This window comes from Myotis davidii, unplaced genomic scaffold (genome assembly GCF_000327345.1).
Source record: "Myotis davidii unplaced genomic scaffold, ASM32734v1 scaffold153, whole genome shotgun sequence".
NCBI classification, from domain to species: Eukaryota; Metazoa; Chordata; class Mammalia; order Chiroptera; family Vespertilionidae; genus Myotis; species Myotis davidii.
This window is the reverse complement of record NW_006284615.1, coordinates 14,876-32,205: the sequence shown is the minus strand read 5'-3', so window position 1 is coordinate 32,205 and position 17,330 is coordinate 14,876. Positions and strand designations below refer to the sequence as shown.

General features: G+C 37.7%; 1 protein-coding gene across 1 annotated transcript in view; it reads left to right on the top strand.

Moving 5' to 3' along the window:
* LOC102757655 (neprilysin) overlaps nt 1-17,330 on the top strand; it is a gene marked incomplete at its 3' end in the record, with an annotated part of 79,555 nt that overhangs the window by 47,933 nt on the left and 14,292 nt on the right. Inside the window, exons 9-16 of the mRNA XM_006754875.2 lie at nt 6-20; nt 2,172-2,273; nt 4,257-4,393; nt 4,503-4,596; nt 5,790-5,918; nt 6,842-6,940; nt 9,689-9,769; nt 11,732-11,835. Of these exons, the coding sequence (XP_006754938.1) occupies nt 6-20; nt 2,172-2,273; nt 4,257-4,393; nt 4,503-4,596; nt 5,790-5,918; nt 6,842-6,940; nt 9,689-9,769; nt 11,732-11,835 (761 nt within the window). The remainder of the gene's footprint in view (nt 1-5; nt 21-2,171; nt 2,274-4,256; nt 4,394-4,502; nt 4,597-5,789; nt 5,919-6,841; nt 6,941-9,688; nt 9,770-11,731; nt 11,836-17,330) is intronic.

Here is a 17,330-nt window from a genome sequence, read left to right as displayed (position 1 = left end):
GGGAAAAAGAAATTGCCAATGTAAAACACATTATCTCTGATACACTGAATAACATTAACTACTTTTTCTTTTCTTTTTTCTCTCTATTATATTTTAAGGATGAAAGGTACAACTCTTTAACCAAGCGATAAAAATACATAGCTTAGCAAAGGATCATTAACTTTAAGAGGACCTTTGAAACTGTAAAATTTTATAGTAAACTGGGTTTCCAACATCCAGGAGACATACTAAGCTTGACAAATATTAAACTAGGTACATTTAATTACCTATTATAAGTGGATTATACCGAAATTCTAACTACAGCCAAACTGTTGTTGAGATGTCCTTGAGACTCAAGACACACTTGATTGCTGACTGTTGAGTAAAGCTGTTTTAGTCTCGATAGGCACAATTTTCCTTAAAAAAAAAATTATAGTGATTAAAGAGATTGCCTCTATCCCTTGGCTAAGAAATATTAGCCCCTGAACGTGGCTGCATGACTGTGTGATGTCACCGAGTTCAGACTGCCAGGCTGCTCAGCTCAGGAGGGGAGATCTCACAGGAAGAGTTTACCAGCAGAGCCCAAGGGTATATTCATGCATTTCCTCTAGTGGCAGGTGAACTCTTAGAGTCTGAGTTTGCATTTTCTTGTCTGACTGGGTCTGTAGTCTCAAGTGAGTGAATTCTGTTGGAGCAACATCAAGGTAATTGATTGAACCCAAGTTTGGTTTCAGTCTAGGCTCCACAGAGCTTTTGCTGATATTGCAAACAACAGCCTGCTCTCCTACATCCCATTGACTGGACACTGCCATCAGAATCTTGAAGACTGGAGATCTTTGAGGGCAATTTTAGCTTTCCTAGGGCCACATGAAACCAAAAATCTCCAGTCAGAGCCAGACTTTGCTTGGAGCTACAGCAGGATGAATGGAAGTTAAATGGGTTGCACGTGGCTCTGCGTTGAACACAGAATTATTAGAGAACAATTTATTGCCCTATGTTTTTACCACTTGAACCTTCCCAGACCATGCTCTCCTGGGATCAGCCTCAGCTCTTTAATAGTTGGATCTCAGAATTATTTGTGTCTATATTTTCTCTCTTCTCTTAGACTCTGAGGTCTGGGTGGTACCTTAGTCACCTTTGAATCACTTGTGTCCAGCTTATTATTGCATGCTGGAGATGTTCAATAAATAATTTTGAAAATAAAGGCATAAATAAGTGACCTAAAGGGGAAATGGGGGCCATTGTCTCTTGGGGTGGTGGGGGTGAAGGGATTGTCATTGCATTCCTTTCTCTCCCTTTTTCCCTTTTTTTGTGATTCAGTGGGAAAAAGTAAAGCTGGATATGGTTGAGTATAGAGCAGTGACCTGCTTGGGCAGGATGGGAGCATAGTCACAAAAGTACCAAGTGCTAGCATTCCTCAGATACCTGGCAACCTATACATAAGTTTTCTCTGTTTTATTTGCTTTAAATTCTTGCAGAAACCATTGTGAGGTGGGGTTTTTTCTTGTCTGAATTATAGCTTGGACACTGAATAATAGTGGTGGTGGTGGAGGGGGAGGCAGAATTTGCACGATAAATTGAAGATGGCTATTCAAAAAAAGTATTATAATGTGAAACAGACACAGCTGAGCTGGCCATTAACCACAGATGGAAGCAGGCCACATATTGCTTATGTGGCTTGGCCATTTTCAAAAATATTAAAATATATAAAAAATATATAAAAAATATAAAAATATTTTTGAGAACTTTTATAGTCAATACTACAGCCAAATCTTGATAATTTTTACTGGAAATATTTAAAATCTCTTAAATTTCACTTTCCTTTTTGATATGACAAAGTAAATTACGAAATAAGTATAGAGTGGAACTTCAAGTATATTTACCTATCCCAGTGGTTGGCAAACTCATTAGTCAACAGAGCCAAATATCAATAGTACAATGATTGAAATTTCTTTTTAGAGCCAAACTTTTTAAACTTAAACTATATAGGTAGGTACATTGTTATTAACTTAATTAGGGTACTCCTAATACTTAGGAAGAGCCACACTCAAGGAGCCAAAGAGCCGCATGTGGCTCGTGAGCCACAGTTAGCCGACCACGGACCTATCCCATATTCCTTTTTTCCTTAAATATAATGTTTTTTTAAAAAAAAATCTTAGTTCTAAAATAATGATCAAAATTTAAATCCATAGGCTTCAGCTAAACCTGAAGATCGAAATGATCCAATGCTTCTTTATAACAAGATGAAATTATCCCAGGTCCAAAATAACTTTTCATTAGAGATCAATGGGAAGGTAAGTAGCAAGTTTTATGTACTCTCTTATTGTGCCATTTTTAAAACAACTTTGAAATACAGTTTCTTAAACTTCAATGATTTCTTACTTATTGAAGTAAATTGAGCATTAAATGAATTTAGATGACACTGACCATCTGACTCATGACAGGACCAGGAAAAAAAAACCATTTGAAACTCTTATATTTATATTTAGTTAGAGGTGATTTTAAAAGTAAAAGTCCTTTTCAAGGCAGCTATGCAATAATGGTGGGAATGATCATAGAAAAGGGTTTGGAAAATATTAAACTGAAAATCCTTCAAAAAGACCATTATATAGCCATCAGAGTTGGGCAGTCAGATAATAAAAGCATTTAATTTGTTTTTAACTCCTAAAAAGATTAATTTATTCATAGAATCTGCTATGTTCTCATCAAGGCACCTATGAGGTGTTCAGAGCAATAATGGAGAAATATAACACAAGAAATAAGAAAACTCTGTCTCATAGATTCCATTTATAAGCAGCAGTTGACATCTTTTTGCTTAGTTGTAATTCATTAGCTAGTATGTAATTATTTCTTTGGGAGGCCATTCATGTGTATTTGTATATTAGTTGTGGCACACAATCAGGAAATAAAACAACATCCATGGGAAAATCTGCCAATGACTACATTCAGTGATGATGGATTTGCTTTGGCTATAATTATAATAAAAAAGGACTTTTAAAAAGCATAACCTTTCCAGTTAGGAATTTCTCACAGAGATTTTTAAATTGAATTTATTGGGGGTGACACTGGTTAACAAAATATACAGGTTTCAGATGCACAATTCTATAACACATTATCTACACACTGTATTGTGTGTTCACCACCCCAAGTCAAGTCTGTCCTTCACCATTTATTTCCCCTATACCCTCCTCCACCTCCCTCACTCCCTCTCCCTGGGACAACCACCACATTGTTGTCTGTGTCCATGAGTTTTGTTCTCTTTTTTTCCCCATTTTTGCTCAATCCCTCTACCTCTTCCCCACAGCCCTGCCCCCCAGTCACCCGCCCCTCTCCACACTGAGATGTGGCATTTCAGCAAGATGTGCATGATCTCCACTTCTGCTGTTTTTCCTTATACCTACTGGTGGTTGAAAAAAACAAAATTCCCATTTTCAAAAGACAAGCTTCCATCTTTTGGCATAGCTTCTGGAGAGTAAAACTGCATGCCTATAGACCTTATATTGATAGTGTTCTGTTTGGCTTCGTTGCACCCTCTGTGGTGCATCTATGACTTCATTGAACCTCTGCTATAACTAATGTGCTTTCATTTACTGCAGGATCTTCACAGAGATATATTACTGTGTTAAACGGATTATTTATTTATTTTTTAAAATATATTTTTTATTGATTTCAGAGAGGAAGGGAGAGGGAGAGAGATAGAAACATCAGTAATGAGAGAGAATCATTGATCAGCTGCCTCCTGCATCCCTCCCCCGATGTCCCCGACACCCACTGGGGATCCAGCCCAAAACTCTGGGCATGTTCCTGACCAGGAATCAAACCGTGACCTGGTCGATGCTCAACTACTGAGTCACGGCAGCTGGGTGGATTGTTTATCAAAACCCACTTTTAAAAGATAAACACTTTATACCCATTTAAATTTTTGCATACATGTTAAAGCTAACGTTTTCTTCTATTTTATATTGATTAGACCAAGAAGATGGCACTGAGCCTAATTTCTAACTGTATTTTCTCGACACTTACAGGCTTTGCTTTTGTTCTTAAGTGGTTGGTTTAATTCTATCAAAATAATCATGCTGCCGAACTAATTTTTATTCAAAACCAATGGAAACAATTAAGGGAAAATCCCATACAAGTATCTGACTGGATGATTGTGATAATTATATTGTGCTGCAGCTGACGCCCAAACTGTGTCTGACCCCTGAACATAATTGAGTGTTGGAATCAAGAAGAGAAATTCATAATTACTGAATGTTTTGTGCCTGCTTTTTTTCCAGCCATTCAGCTGGTCCAATTTCACAAATGAAATTATGTCAACTGTGGATATTAAAATTACAAGTGAGGAAGATGTGGTTGTTTATGCTCCAGAATATTTAACCAAACTTAAGCTCATTCTTACCAAATACTCTGCCAGGTAAGTATGTCAGAGTGCCCATGTCCTCAGAGTTTACATTTAATATCACTCTTTAGAAGCTTTGCAGCCTCATCTTTTTTGTTGCTGGGTGGTGGGTTTTTTTATACAGAGATCTTCAAAATTTAATGTCCTGGCGGTTCATAATGGATCTTGTAAGCAGCCTCAGCAGAACCTACAAGGAGTCCAGAAATGCTTTCCGCAAGGTGAAGATACAATCTCTCTTTTCTTAAGACTTAAAACATAAAGAGACACATGGTTATGAAGGTGCCATGTATACTGCTAGAATGTGGTGAACTTGGCCAAGAGACAAAGTGCCAAACGTTGGTTATTTTGCCCATGTTTAGGCTATGATGTCTGGAAAAGCCATCATAGAAAAGCTAGTTTTTATGGTCTTTGCCATCCTATGTTTGTCTACTGTGGCATCGTGATCGAAATGCCGTGGAAGGATATGCATTTGGTTATGTGAGCAGCTCATGAAACAAACATACTGGCTTGGTGTTTGTGTGGCATTAAAAACAATCGCAGGGATATCTCGATTAACTCGATTTTCCAGGTGTTCATAGCACACTAGAGTTACACACAGATGGAGTACATTGACGTGGACAATCCACTAACACATCTACCTGGAGACAACCTTAAGGCCTTTTATTAGGCTGTACCTACATTTAAACAATCATCATTTTAGTCATGTTGTGAGGGACGAAGGCAGGAGAGATGAGAAAGGAGAAATTCTAGCGCATGGTTGGTGTCCAGTATTGGTTAGTGTCATGAAAAGGAAATAACTTTCTGATTGAAATTTTGTGTTTTTACCCTTTAAAAGAAAATACAAGCACAATTTTAAAATTGAAGCTTGTCAAATTGGTATTTTGCTAAATTTCCCTTACCTAAGTTAGTCCCCTTATTGGTACTTAAATTTATACACATAGATTTCTTCTAAGTGCTGGAAGTTCAGCTAAAACATTTAACAAACAGGAATGTGCCTTTTTGTATAGCAGATTTCTCTCATTACGACGTTTATTGACCATTACTTCACATTTATGTTTATGCAGCGGTAACGGCGTTATTTTTTGTTTGGGAGGGTTGTTTTGGGTTGCTTTTTTCCTAAAGCTGTCTAGAAGGATGTTAACTTGTAGTAGCCTGAAGTTCTACTGGGATAGGTACTGAAAATATAACTTATTTTCAGAATATACCTTATTTTCAGATCGTATGAAAGTAAACAATCCAATTGGATTGCATTTTATCATCGGCAAGGACAACATGCCTTGTAAGGAGGACCAGTGACTATTGCAAGAACTTAGGAGACGTAAAGAATAGCGAGTCCTGTGAGATTTGTGTTGTGACCATGCTCCCTTGTCTTACTCCTGATCAAACACCATTTCCTTTTTCTCTCCCATAGGCCCTTTATGGCACAACATCAGAAATAGCAGCTTGGAGACGTTGTGCAAACTTTGTCAATGCGAACATGGACAGTGCAGTGGGAAGGCTTTATGTGCAAGCAGCATTTGCTGGAGACAGTAAACACGTGGTAATGTTCTCAGCACAGTGCACTATCACTCACTCATTTGCACTGATGGACAGTTACAATGGTCCATAATTGGGCTAAAATTTTATTAATTGTCAGGTAACCTCTGAATCATAATTGGCCATTATTTCCCAGTAAATCTCATCCTCCCTCTCTCAAGGGTCTGGTTATGTTTCTGATCCTAGTATTATTTAATCCAAAGGCAACTGTCCTTTTTCCAGAAGCAGTAGGTTCTGGAAACAGTCACATGTTCTAGTGATACAGTCATTTCTAAACTCCTCTGTTAGCAAAATTGACTAAGAATTAGGGTTTTCTTAAAAACCTAGAAAGTAAACCCAGGTTTAGTTGAAGTGTAAGAAATGTACTCTATTTTTCATTGTTACTGACATGAAAGCAATGCAGCTTGAAGATATGGTGAAATAATCTATTGAAATGCTGCTTCATGCTTTACTAAATTACAAATGGTAATAATAGGTAATATTTTATGTTAATTCTTCTTTTATGTTAATGAAAACCGGTTTATTCTTAACATGATTTTTGATAAATGTATATATATAATACCTATTTAATCATAAGTACTGATAAAAACAATGTTGCTTTCAAAATATAATTGTTCACATATACCCATTTGTGTAGGTCATAGTCTGCCTATAAACTTATATTTATTAATATATTATTAAATCACATAAAGACAGATTATAGCTCTATTTTTAAATTTTAAAAAAAGTTTAATTTATCTTTATTACTGAAAGTATTACAGATATCCCCTTTCCTCCTCCACGCCCTCCCCCCGTCCCCCATTTACCCTTTCCACCCTGTTCCTGCCCTTCATCTGCCCAGGCTTTCACCCACTATTGTCTGTTTCAATTTGTGTTATAAAAAATTAACTAATGGCCTAAATTTGTCTTCTGTTCTTTTGGTTTGAGGTTGAGGATTTGATTACACAGATCCGGGAAGTTTTTATTCAGACTTTAGATGAGCTGACTTGGATGGATGCTGAAACAAAAAAGAGAGCTGAAGAAAAGGTAAAAAGCAAGGCAGGGCTAACTATCAAAGGAAAAAAATTCTTTATAAAGAAATACCAATTTTTAAGACAATTCAGGAAAACAGATAATCAAGAATTGCTTAAGAATTTGAATAAACGCCTGATCAAAGGCAGTGAGAGAAAAAATGCGTAAAATAAAAGCAAGTTCCTTCAGAATGTAACGTTTTCAGGAACATTTTTTATGGATAAATTTATTTTTCTATGATTTCCATTTTTTTATTTCTTTGTAATCAACTTCTACTCTCCGTGTTCAGTTCAAAACTTTGAAAGATCTCCACATTTTTTTAAAGGAAGACTTCAGAAAACAAGAGGAAAATCTTATGTTAGCAAGTAAAAATGAAATGATGTTATCAGTGGTTCATAATTTTTCTCCTTTTAAGAAATATATCTAAAAGGCCTCTAACAATGTCAAAAATATGCCCTCAATTTGTAATGCAAATTTCTAGCTAAATTTTTTAAAACATGCCTCAGAGAGTTTTTTATAAAACCTAGGAAGAAAAAAATACTGTATTTCTGTTCAAGCAAATGTAAGATGGTGCAATTTTTGAGTTTTATAAGATGACCTGTCTCTTTTATTGGGACTTTTAATATTTTGCATATGAAGAAAGATGATATTTCTAAGGAAATTTTAGGTTTAAATTTACTGTGGTCATTTGTCTTTCTAACTATATAAAACTAAAAGGAACAAAATGTCCTGTGACAACTGTATGTGCTTTATGAGCAGTATTCACATTCAACTTGATTATTTGTCTGTAGTTAAGGTGGTAAGAAGAACAGACCATATTTTGAACTGATAACGGAGGGAGTTCAAAAAGCTAATATAATAAGAGAGTCAAGCTACAGTGTAGTTCTGTTTTGGATTAAATCACATGCAAGGACTATCTTTTTCAGCTTCACAGAGCCCTGAGTGGGTTAGGTCTAGATTTTTAAGCCCCCTTATATTTTCATTATTCTGGCAAAGTCCTCAGAAATTTGGGCTGGATTTGCTTCATTCATGTTCTAGCTCTCTGTGACATGGTCCTGTTTGATGTAGGCAATTGAATTGTCCTAGATCAGTGATGGCGAACCTTTTGAGCTCGGCGTGTCAGCATTTTTAAAAACCCTAACTTAACTCTGGTGCCATGTCACATATAGAAATTTTTTGATATTTGCAACCATAGTAAAACAAAGATTTATAGTTTTGATATTTATTTTATATACTTAAATGCCATTTAACAAAGAAAAATCCGCCAAAAAAATGAGTTCACGTGTCACCTCTGACATGCATGTCATAGATTCGCCATCACTGTTCTAGATCATCATTTCCCAAGGTGGTGTCAGAAAACAGGTGCCAAGTTGTTCCACAAAAGAGAGTCCCCTGGTCAAAAGACGTCAGGAAACACTGCCTGTAGGAAGTCTTCCCTGATCTCATCTTAGTCAGGTTACATGCTCTGAGGGTGTGATTCTATGGCATCATACATCACACTGAGAGTAAATTCTCATTTCATTGCTTATCATTGATCTTTACAGTAAGCTCTCTGGGGGGGCAGAAATTTTGCCTAGCATTGAAGCCTCAGCCCCTTGCAAAGTACCGGGCTCATTGTAGACCCTTGAACATATATTGAATGAATAAAGAGACAAATTAATTCCTCCTCTTGGACACTTATAATAACCTAATTTTTACTGTAAGAAGTCCTGCAATAAAGAAGCCTGCTTAATGTTTTTGTCACAGTATTTATCTAAAGTATTTGACAATAAATTACTTTTATGCAGTAAATTTTATTTCAATAGAGTCTCTGTCCCTTAGAACACTCTTTTGGGAAATGTGTTCTAGAAAATAAAGTGCTAATGAGAGGGGGCTGATTAATAATTTCTGGAAACGTACAAGAAAGTGGGCATGGCCTAACTGACTTAGTGACACATATCCTGTCCTAGCCACTGGGGAAATCCTGGGCTTATGAAACAGATTGGTAACAAAACCACATCCCTCTGATGGCAAACCAAATAACTCAGAGATACAGGCTTAATTCCCCATGACAAATTTAAATTAATTAAATTATTTAAGAGCAAATGTGATATGATAGCATCAAAAGTCAGATATCTTTGAGAATATAAAAAAATAGAAATAGCAAGTAGTAAACACGGGGTAATCATGAAATAATAAAAATAAGTAAATAACTTTAAAATACTAAACATAAAAATTAGAAATGGCAGTAAGCAAGAGGTAAACGTGAGCTTGTATAACAAGGAAAACTCTTGTTTGCTCCTTGTTTAATTAATGTCATTCATTTAACTTTGAGAAGATAGGCACACAGCTTTGGAGACTGAGGTAGAACATAAAAACTCCAAGGACCAATATTCAGGAAGAATATTAGCACGAACATATAAGCCCATATCTGTTTTCTCAGCCAAATCGGTAATGTGGAAAGACAATTATAAGCTGCTAGAATGGAAGCTCTAAGTATTACTTGTCCTGTAAATTGGCCGACTTGTCAGCTTTCATTTTGGTTTTCTTGGGAAAGCTGCAGTCTGTGAGGACAGAGCATTAGAAGCTAAATTTCAGACCAACTTTTTGTTTCTTTTGAGCCCCAGGATGAAGCCACTTCAACTTTTTTTTTAAGTGTTGTCTGATACTCTTTTTATAAACAGTATGGATCAAGTTATTCAGTTGATATTCATGGGCAAAGGACAATGTTTGCATTTGAAAGTTATGTAATCATCCTCACATTCAATATTACAATTCTCATAGGCCTTGGCAATTAAAGAAAGAATTGGCTATCCCGATGACATTCTCTCAGATGACAACAAACTGAATAAAGAATATGAGGAGGTAAGTCTCTATTAAGACTCTGGGCTAATGACACCTGGGGCTGGTGGCAATGTTATTTTTAGCTATCGGGTGCCAAAAATTATGTGAAGTAGCCTAAAACCATAGGTTTTATTATTTTTTAAAAATACTTTTATTGATTTCAGAGGGAAAGGGAGAGGGAGAGAGAGAGCTAGAAACATCAAAGAGAGAGATTCATTGATTGACTGCCTCCTGCTGGGGATCAAGCCAGAAACCCAGGCGTGTGCCCTGACCTGGGAATCGAAAAGTGATCTCTGGGTTCATAGGTTGATGCTCAACCACTGAGCCACACCGGCTGGGCCCATAGGTTTTATTATAAAAGTCTTTAGCACTGAAGACAGATCTGTGTTTGTTTCAGTTTTAGCCTTTTGTTTCATTGGCCTGTCCCGCATCTGTTATTTTGGCTTCCATGTATTCCATTTTAAGAAGTAAGAAAAATCCGGCGTCCTTTAGAGTATCAAGGGTAGCCCTAGCTGCTTTGGCTCAGTGGATAGAGCATTGGCCTGCGGACTGAAGGGTCCCACGTTCAATTCCAGTCAAGGACACGTATCTTGGTTGCAGGTTCCTCCCAGGCCTGGGTCCTGGTCAGGCCTCTTGCAGGAGGCAACCAATTGATGTGTTTCTCTTACATTGATGTTTCTCTCTGTCTTTCCCTCTCTCTTCCATTCTCTCAGAAAATCAATGGAAAAATATCCTCCAGTGAGGATTGAAAAAAAAAAAGTCTCAAACTTAAAGAGTATCAAAGGTAGACATCAAAGTGCTGGAACAGCGGGCAGCACTCAGGCTCCTTATCTCATCTTACAGGCCTGAAAAGTCAAATCTTCAGGTTCCCACCCACTTTTTAATTTTCCTTCCACTGTATAAACTAGATCATGCATTCTCTATTTAAAAAGCAAACAAAAAAATACCTGAGAACCAGAGATTGTTGTATTCTCCTTTGGTAATGTAACAGTGGTAAGAGAAGAGAATTGATTAAAGTCACGGCAATACTTATTTCAGACTTAGCTGAGGTTCTTGTTACTAATCTGTGGTCACCACAACTACTTGAAACCCTGGTGATGATAAGAGAATCCTTGTGTAAATCGGACATGACAGTGATTCCTAATCCATTGATTACTAGTCTGATGTGGGATTTGCAAGCCACGGTGTTCTCTCGTCCTTTTCCATTTGCAGAAAAGCTTGACTGTTTCTTTTAAATTAGCTGGCTATAGCATGGGAGTCCTGGGGACCCTTGTAGCAAGAGCCTAGTGGCTAAGACTGTAGACTCAAAGCTGACTGTGTAGGTTCAAATCCCAGATCCACAAGTGAACTTGTCTGTATCTCAGTTTCCTTAACTTTAAAATATATATATATATATATATATATAATTGATTTCAGAGAGGGAGAGGGAGAGATAGACACATCAATGATGAGAGAGAATCATTGATTGGCTGCCTCCTACACACCCCCTACTGGGGATCCAGCCTGCAACCCAAGCATGTGCCCTGACTGGGAATCGAACCATGTCCTCCTGGTTCATGGGTTGATGCTCAACCACTGAGCTACTCCAGCCAGACTGGGCTCTCAACTTTTAAGTGGTGATAATAGCCCATCTTTATAAGATTATTAAAATATTATTAGAATGCTGCCTGGCCCATCGTAGGTACTAACAAGAATATGCTGTTATCACATCCGGTATATAAGGATTCATATCAATATGGTAAGGCTTGCCTGACACTTGGTTTCATGTGATTAATTACACTGAAGTGGTGATTCAGCCACAGCAACAGTGGCCTATAATATAGAGCTAGACTAGTTGGAACTAAATCCTTCTTTGGTAAGTTTTAATGCTCTCTGTTAACTTTATTAACAGGTAGAATTTAAGAAAATGTCCTCTATATTTTTAGCAAAAGTTTTGAAGATACTGGTTTTAATATTTTCACCAAAATCTTTTATATAATATAGTACAAGTACAAGGAAGATGAATACTTTGAGAACATAATGCAAAATGTGAAGTACGGCCAACATAAACAACTAAAGAAGCTTCGAGAGAAGGTGGACAAGGATGAGTATGTATATTCCAGTTTTTAACATATTTATTCAGAAGAGGGTCTTTTCCCCTCCTTTTTGTTGTATGAAGAGAAAGAGTCTGACTTGGGTTAGTGTTAAAAAAGTACAATCGTCTCCTATGAAGTACTTTTAAGAACATCTAAGATTATACTAAAGACGGGTCAGGATTTAACCAAATTAAAACTTTTTTTTATTAAGGTACATCCTCAGATAACCTAATTTCTTTGGTTTCTCTTCATTTCATTGCCTGTCCCTCTGCTTTGCTTGTGGACAAGGCTCTCAAGAACACCTTAATCTAAGCAGCCCATGGCTCCTTCAAGCCTTCTCTGAGGCCTTACTTAGTGTACTCAGAGTTTTCTTCTACCCATAGCCCCACCTGTTTCCTGTCAGTGAGTCATTCCCCAAGTCCATCCCCTTCCTGGATTGCTCCATGTAACACTTCTCTCATCCTAGAGGTAGCCAAATATGAGATACCAGAAAGCCCTCTCACGCATAGCCTTCAAATGCTCTTAATTTCTGTTTATTAGTGGGATTGGTCCTTCATATTAACTATTGATTTAGCATTTACTTATCAATTAAATGGATGTGTTCAACATATTTATCAACCTATATGGTTGTGCACTTAAATTTCTAGAATTGCTTCTGTTGATATCTCACTATCTTCGCTGCTAGAGAATAGGGGCCATTCCTTTTGACCATTCAGCACAGTGCAGAATACATAGATTTTCAGTTAAAGCTGAATTAATTAATGAATGACGAACAAGTGAAAAATAAACATACTAACTTGATTTGTGTGCTAACGAACATAATAACATACCAGTGAGGTTCTTGGTTAATGTATGCATTTATTCTTTCATGTATTCATATTATTAAACTAATATTTTAGAACACTGGCTAAATCTAGGTGTCATTGGGTACTGGGAGAATCAAAGGTAAACTTTGTTTATATTACATTGCATCATAACAGTAGAAAGTAGTGTTGAGGAGGGGGAGAAATTCCCTCTTTGCCCCTCTTGAGTTCTTAAGACTGAACTAATAATAAAAATGACATAAGACCAGATTAACAGAGGAAAAGTAATTTAATATGTGCATGTGGGAGGTTATAAATGATACTCTGAGAAATTATGAACCAGCCAGCTCTTTATGCCTTTTAGACAAAGAAACAATACATTTGACAGGACAAAGAAACTTAGGTTTGTGTATTCCTTAGTGAAGAATCTAACCAAAGTTTGGGCTTCAATAGTAAATTAGTAAAGAAATAACAAGTTTTGTTTATACAGAATTAATGAATTAATAAAGAAATAACAAGCCATGTAGCCCTGAATTCCTTAGCTCTAAGGATAAGGGTGTCTCAGTCTACTGTAGCAAGAAGACTTTTCATAGGGGAGATTTATTTCCTGCATTCAAGGAGAGAAGGGAGATTCCACGTGTCCTTCTTGCATTGACTACTTGTCAAGTAACTTTAATTCAAAATTATCAATATGCTATTGTGCGATATTTTGGGGTGGCCTTCCCTGACCCCGACAATAGGAAAGACATGATGTAATAAATAAACTACCACCAGGAGGGCTAGACAACAGTCCTAAATGGAAATGCTAATACATTTTAATTCTTATACAACATTTTGAACTCTTCAGGTATTCTGAAAGAGAGACTGGTTTCTTTTGCTGATCCCTGGGTTTGTACTGGAGCAAAATGTTGTCTTATCTGGGGCTAAAATCGGGGCTGCAAATGTCAGAGAATGTTTGGCATCTCAGCTGGCAAAGAGGAAGGAAAATGGTTACATTCCGTACAGTTGGTGTTGTAATAGATTATCAAGTTGTTTCTCTGGAAACCCACACCAAGTCATCAAAAAGAATACTCTGTGGTTAAAATCTGAGAGGTTTCTGACAAGTCTGAATATTTTCATTTCTTTAAAATGTATAGACTTACATTCAATAAAGGTTAGCACTGTGTAAATTATTGTCAAATACTCTTTCTGAAAATAGCTACTATAACTTGCACCATGTGACACAAGAAGATTTATTTATCATTTTAAAAAATAGTTGTTGAAATATCACTGATGTTTTCTTTTGAAGTTGATGGAGACCCAGTTCCAGAATCACTTTGTAATATAGTTTGCTCTTTTCATTCCCTTTCATCATATAGATTGATTTTCTTTAAGTTCTATTCTCTTTATGATGGGTAGTCAAAAGTCAAACTTATATATAATATTTTAATGAATATTTGGTGAGTAGCATGCATCACTCAGTAGTACTTTGTGGATGTTCTCCATGAGTTTCTAATAGTCAACCACAAGTGCATATGACTTCTTAGGTCTTCTCTGCTAGGCCTGGCTAGCTAGTCTTCCTTCCCTATCTAATGCCTGCATACTGACTACAAGGGTTCAAAATTCTTAACTGCACATGAGAGTCATCTGGGGAGCACTAGAAATAGAACTGATTACCCAACGCTGCCTTCCTAGATTTTGATATACTTGCCTGTGGGTGGGGACCCAGGTACAGTAGGTTCTTGAATAATGTTGTTTATTCAATGTTATTTCATTATAATGTTGATGAAATGCTTAAATAGGAACTATATATATATTATATGTAATATATATATATATAAATTTCATATATATATATATAATTTCTTTATTGAGCAGCAATGGTGTCTTATCATCTCTGAACCTTACCACCGGCAGCCCCACCACAGAGTTACTGTTCAGCAGACGCTCACTGAGCAAGATGTTTCCTGAGCGCTTAGACCCGCGGTGCGCTTGCTGTACAGGGAACCACACGTCCCAACCCTGGCACCCCTCCAAACCCACTGCCTTTTCTACCCACCCACCTCCCTCTGTACCAGTGACACAGCTGGGGACACAAATTCTAATTTCTTTTCTTCCCCAAAAAATATATTTTTATTGATTTCAGAGAGCAAGGGAGAGGGAGAGAGAGATAGAAACGTCAATGATGAGAATCACTGATGGGCTGCCTCCTGCACGACCCCACTGGGGATCGAGCCCACAACCCAGGCATGTGCCCTTGGCTGGAATCAAACCTGGGACTCTTCAGTCTGCAGGCTAACACTCTATCCACTGAGCCAAGCCGGCTAGGGCTTAAATAGGAACTTTTAACTCTTCTTTGTATCAATTAGCCTACAGTAAAATTGGTTTCATTATGCGTCATTTCACGTCAATTCCAAGAAGCTATGGGTGAGATTAAGTGAGTACTGACTATACTGGTTCTTTTTAAGTACAGCATGTTACTGTACAAAACAACATGAGAGTAAATCAAGCACAAGAGGGAATGATGTAATCAAGAGGCATAATAAACATGAAAGGTATGAGGGCTACTGCCTGTGTGACACAGCATACTGTTACTCAAACTTTTATTTTTCCTGAGTAGAAAGACTGCACTCTAAAATAACAATAAAAGTGTAGGACAGTAAATATGTAAACCATTTCATATTAATCCATTACCATTTTCAAGTATTATGTACTAGACATGGTTGTATGTGCTATATTTTTATACAACTGGCAGCACAGTGAGTTTGTTTGTACCAGCATCACCACAAACATATGAGTCATGTGCTGTGGTATGACGTTACCAGGCTACGATGTCTCTAGGCAATAGGAATTGTTCAGCTCTACAAGAATCTTATGGGACCACCATCGTATATATGGTGGCATTGACCAAAATGTTATGCAGAGCATGACTATGTCTAACATGATGTAGCGCCAGTAACATGATTATTTTCTTGCAGTCCATAGAGCAAACACAAACTTTTAATGAGAAAAAGATATAGGAGAACAAAAAAAAAAGGAATTTCTACTCTCATTTTTAGGTCTGATGCTATTTTATTAGTTTCTCGGGCCAAAACATTCTATGATATGATTGGGACAGGTAGTGCCAGTTATTTGTAAGTCATGACGATTGAGCTGTGGAGTTACTTTTTACAAACTGCAAAGACTTATTTCATTGCTGAACCTTTCCTGCTGTGGTACATGAAAATAAAAACACTGACATCTATAGCATAAACGTTTTATTGAGCAGCTACAATGTGTTTGAAGCACTGCATTCTTCGCTCTAGAGCAGTGGTTCTCAACCTTCTGGCCCTTTAAATACTAGTTCCTCATGTTGTGACCCAACCATAAAATTATTTTCGTTGTTACTTCATAACTGTAATGTTGCTATTGTTATGAATCGTAATGTAAATATCTGATATGCAGGATGGTCTTAGGCGACCCCTGTGAAAGGGTTGTTCAACCGCCAAAGGGGTCGCGACCCACAGGTTGAGAACCACTGCTCTAGAGGCTAAACAACTAAATCTGAGGAAAGGCGGGATTTCAAGGAAACAAAGCGCTAGGGCAGCACTTGTTTAAAACCACAATGAAATCTTTACTTATTAGTAAAACATTCCCTGGAAACATGTCAGCATTTAACTCAATATTGCGGTGAATAGAGGACCCAGTACAAGCAAAATGAAACAGAAGTGCTCAGTTCCGTTCTGCCTTCCCCTTCGTTGCTTCACGCCTGCTGTTTCTTCTGACTGGATGGCGGGAGGCCCCTGACATAAGTGGTGCTCCTGTGGCAGACAGCCCCGCATCAGGGGCTCCATGGGCTCTTTCTGAAAGGCCAGCACCGGCAAAAATGGCAGGGAGGTTGGCTCCCTGTGCAGTGACACTCTAGTTTAGCCACTGCTTGAGTGAGTAAACTCTGGTGTCCCAGTTCTGCCTGTTATTACCTGTGGCCTTTCAGAAGCCATGCAGTTTCCTTATTTATAAGAGGAACAGGTTGGTTCAGACTGCAGGAGATCCCTAAGGCTCCCTCAAGCACCACAGTTCCATGGCCCTGACTGCAAAGCTTTGAGAGGAGAGGTTGTTTTCTTTCTTGGTGTCTCCGTATCAAGTGAGCCAAGAAGAGAAGAGCATATTCTTTTTTAAAAATATATATATTTTTTTATTGATTTCAGAGAGGAAGGGAGAGTGAGAGATAGAAACATAAATGATGGGAGAGAATCATTGATCGGCTGCCTCCTGCACATCTACAACCCCAGGCATGTGCCCTGACCAGGAATCGAGCCGTGACCGGCCTGGCAAACATATTCTGGAAAGCTAGGGAAGTACCTCACCTCTTTCTAAAATATCCCTTCTGATTTCCCCTTCACTGATGTTTCTAGAATCACTTTCTTTCTAAGTAAGTCCAGTGCCAGTGAACTTGATTATTAAAAGAAAAGCAGTTGTGCAGGGCTTACATGGGTCAATGTGATGGCACAGAGGTGGGGCATTAATAGGACCTATCCAGGTGGATATGCAGATTGGAGACTTGGGGCACAAATGAATCACCATGAGTATAGATTTATGGGAAAGATTTGTGAAAAGAATTTGGCTCATCAAGTACTACTCAGTGATGCCCTAGCCCCATGGTCGGCAAACTGCGGCTCGCCAGCCACATGCGGCTCTTTGGCCCCTTCAGTGTGGCTCTTCCACAAAATACCACATGCGGGCTCA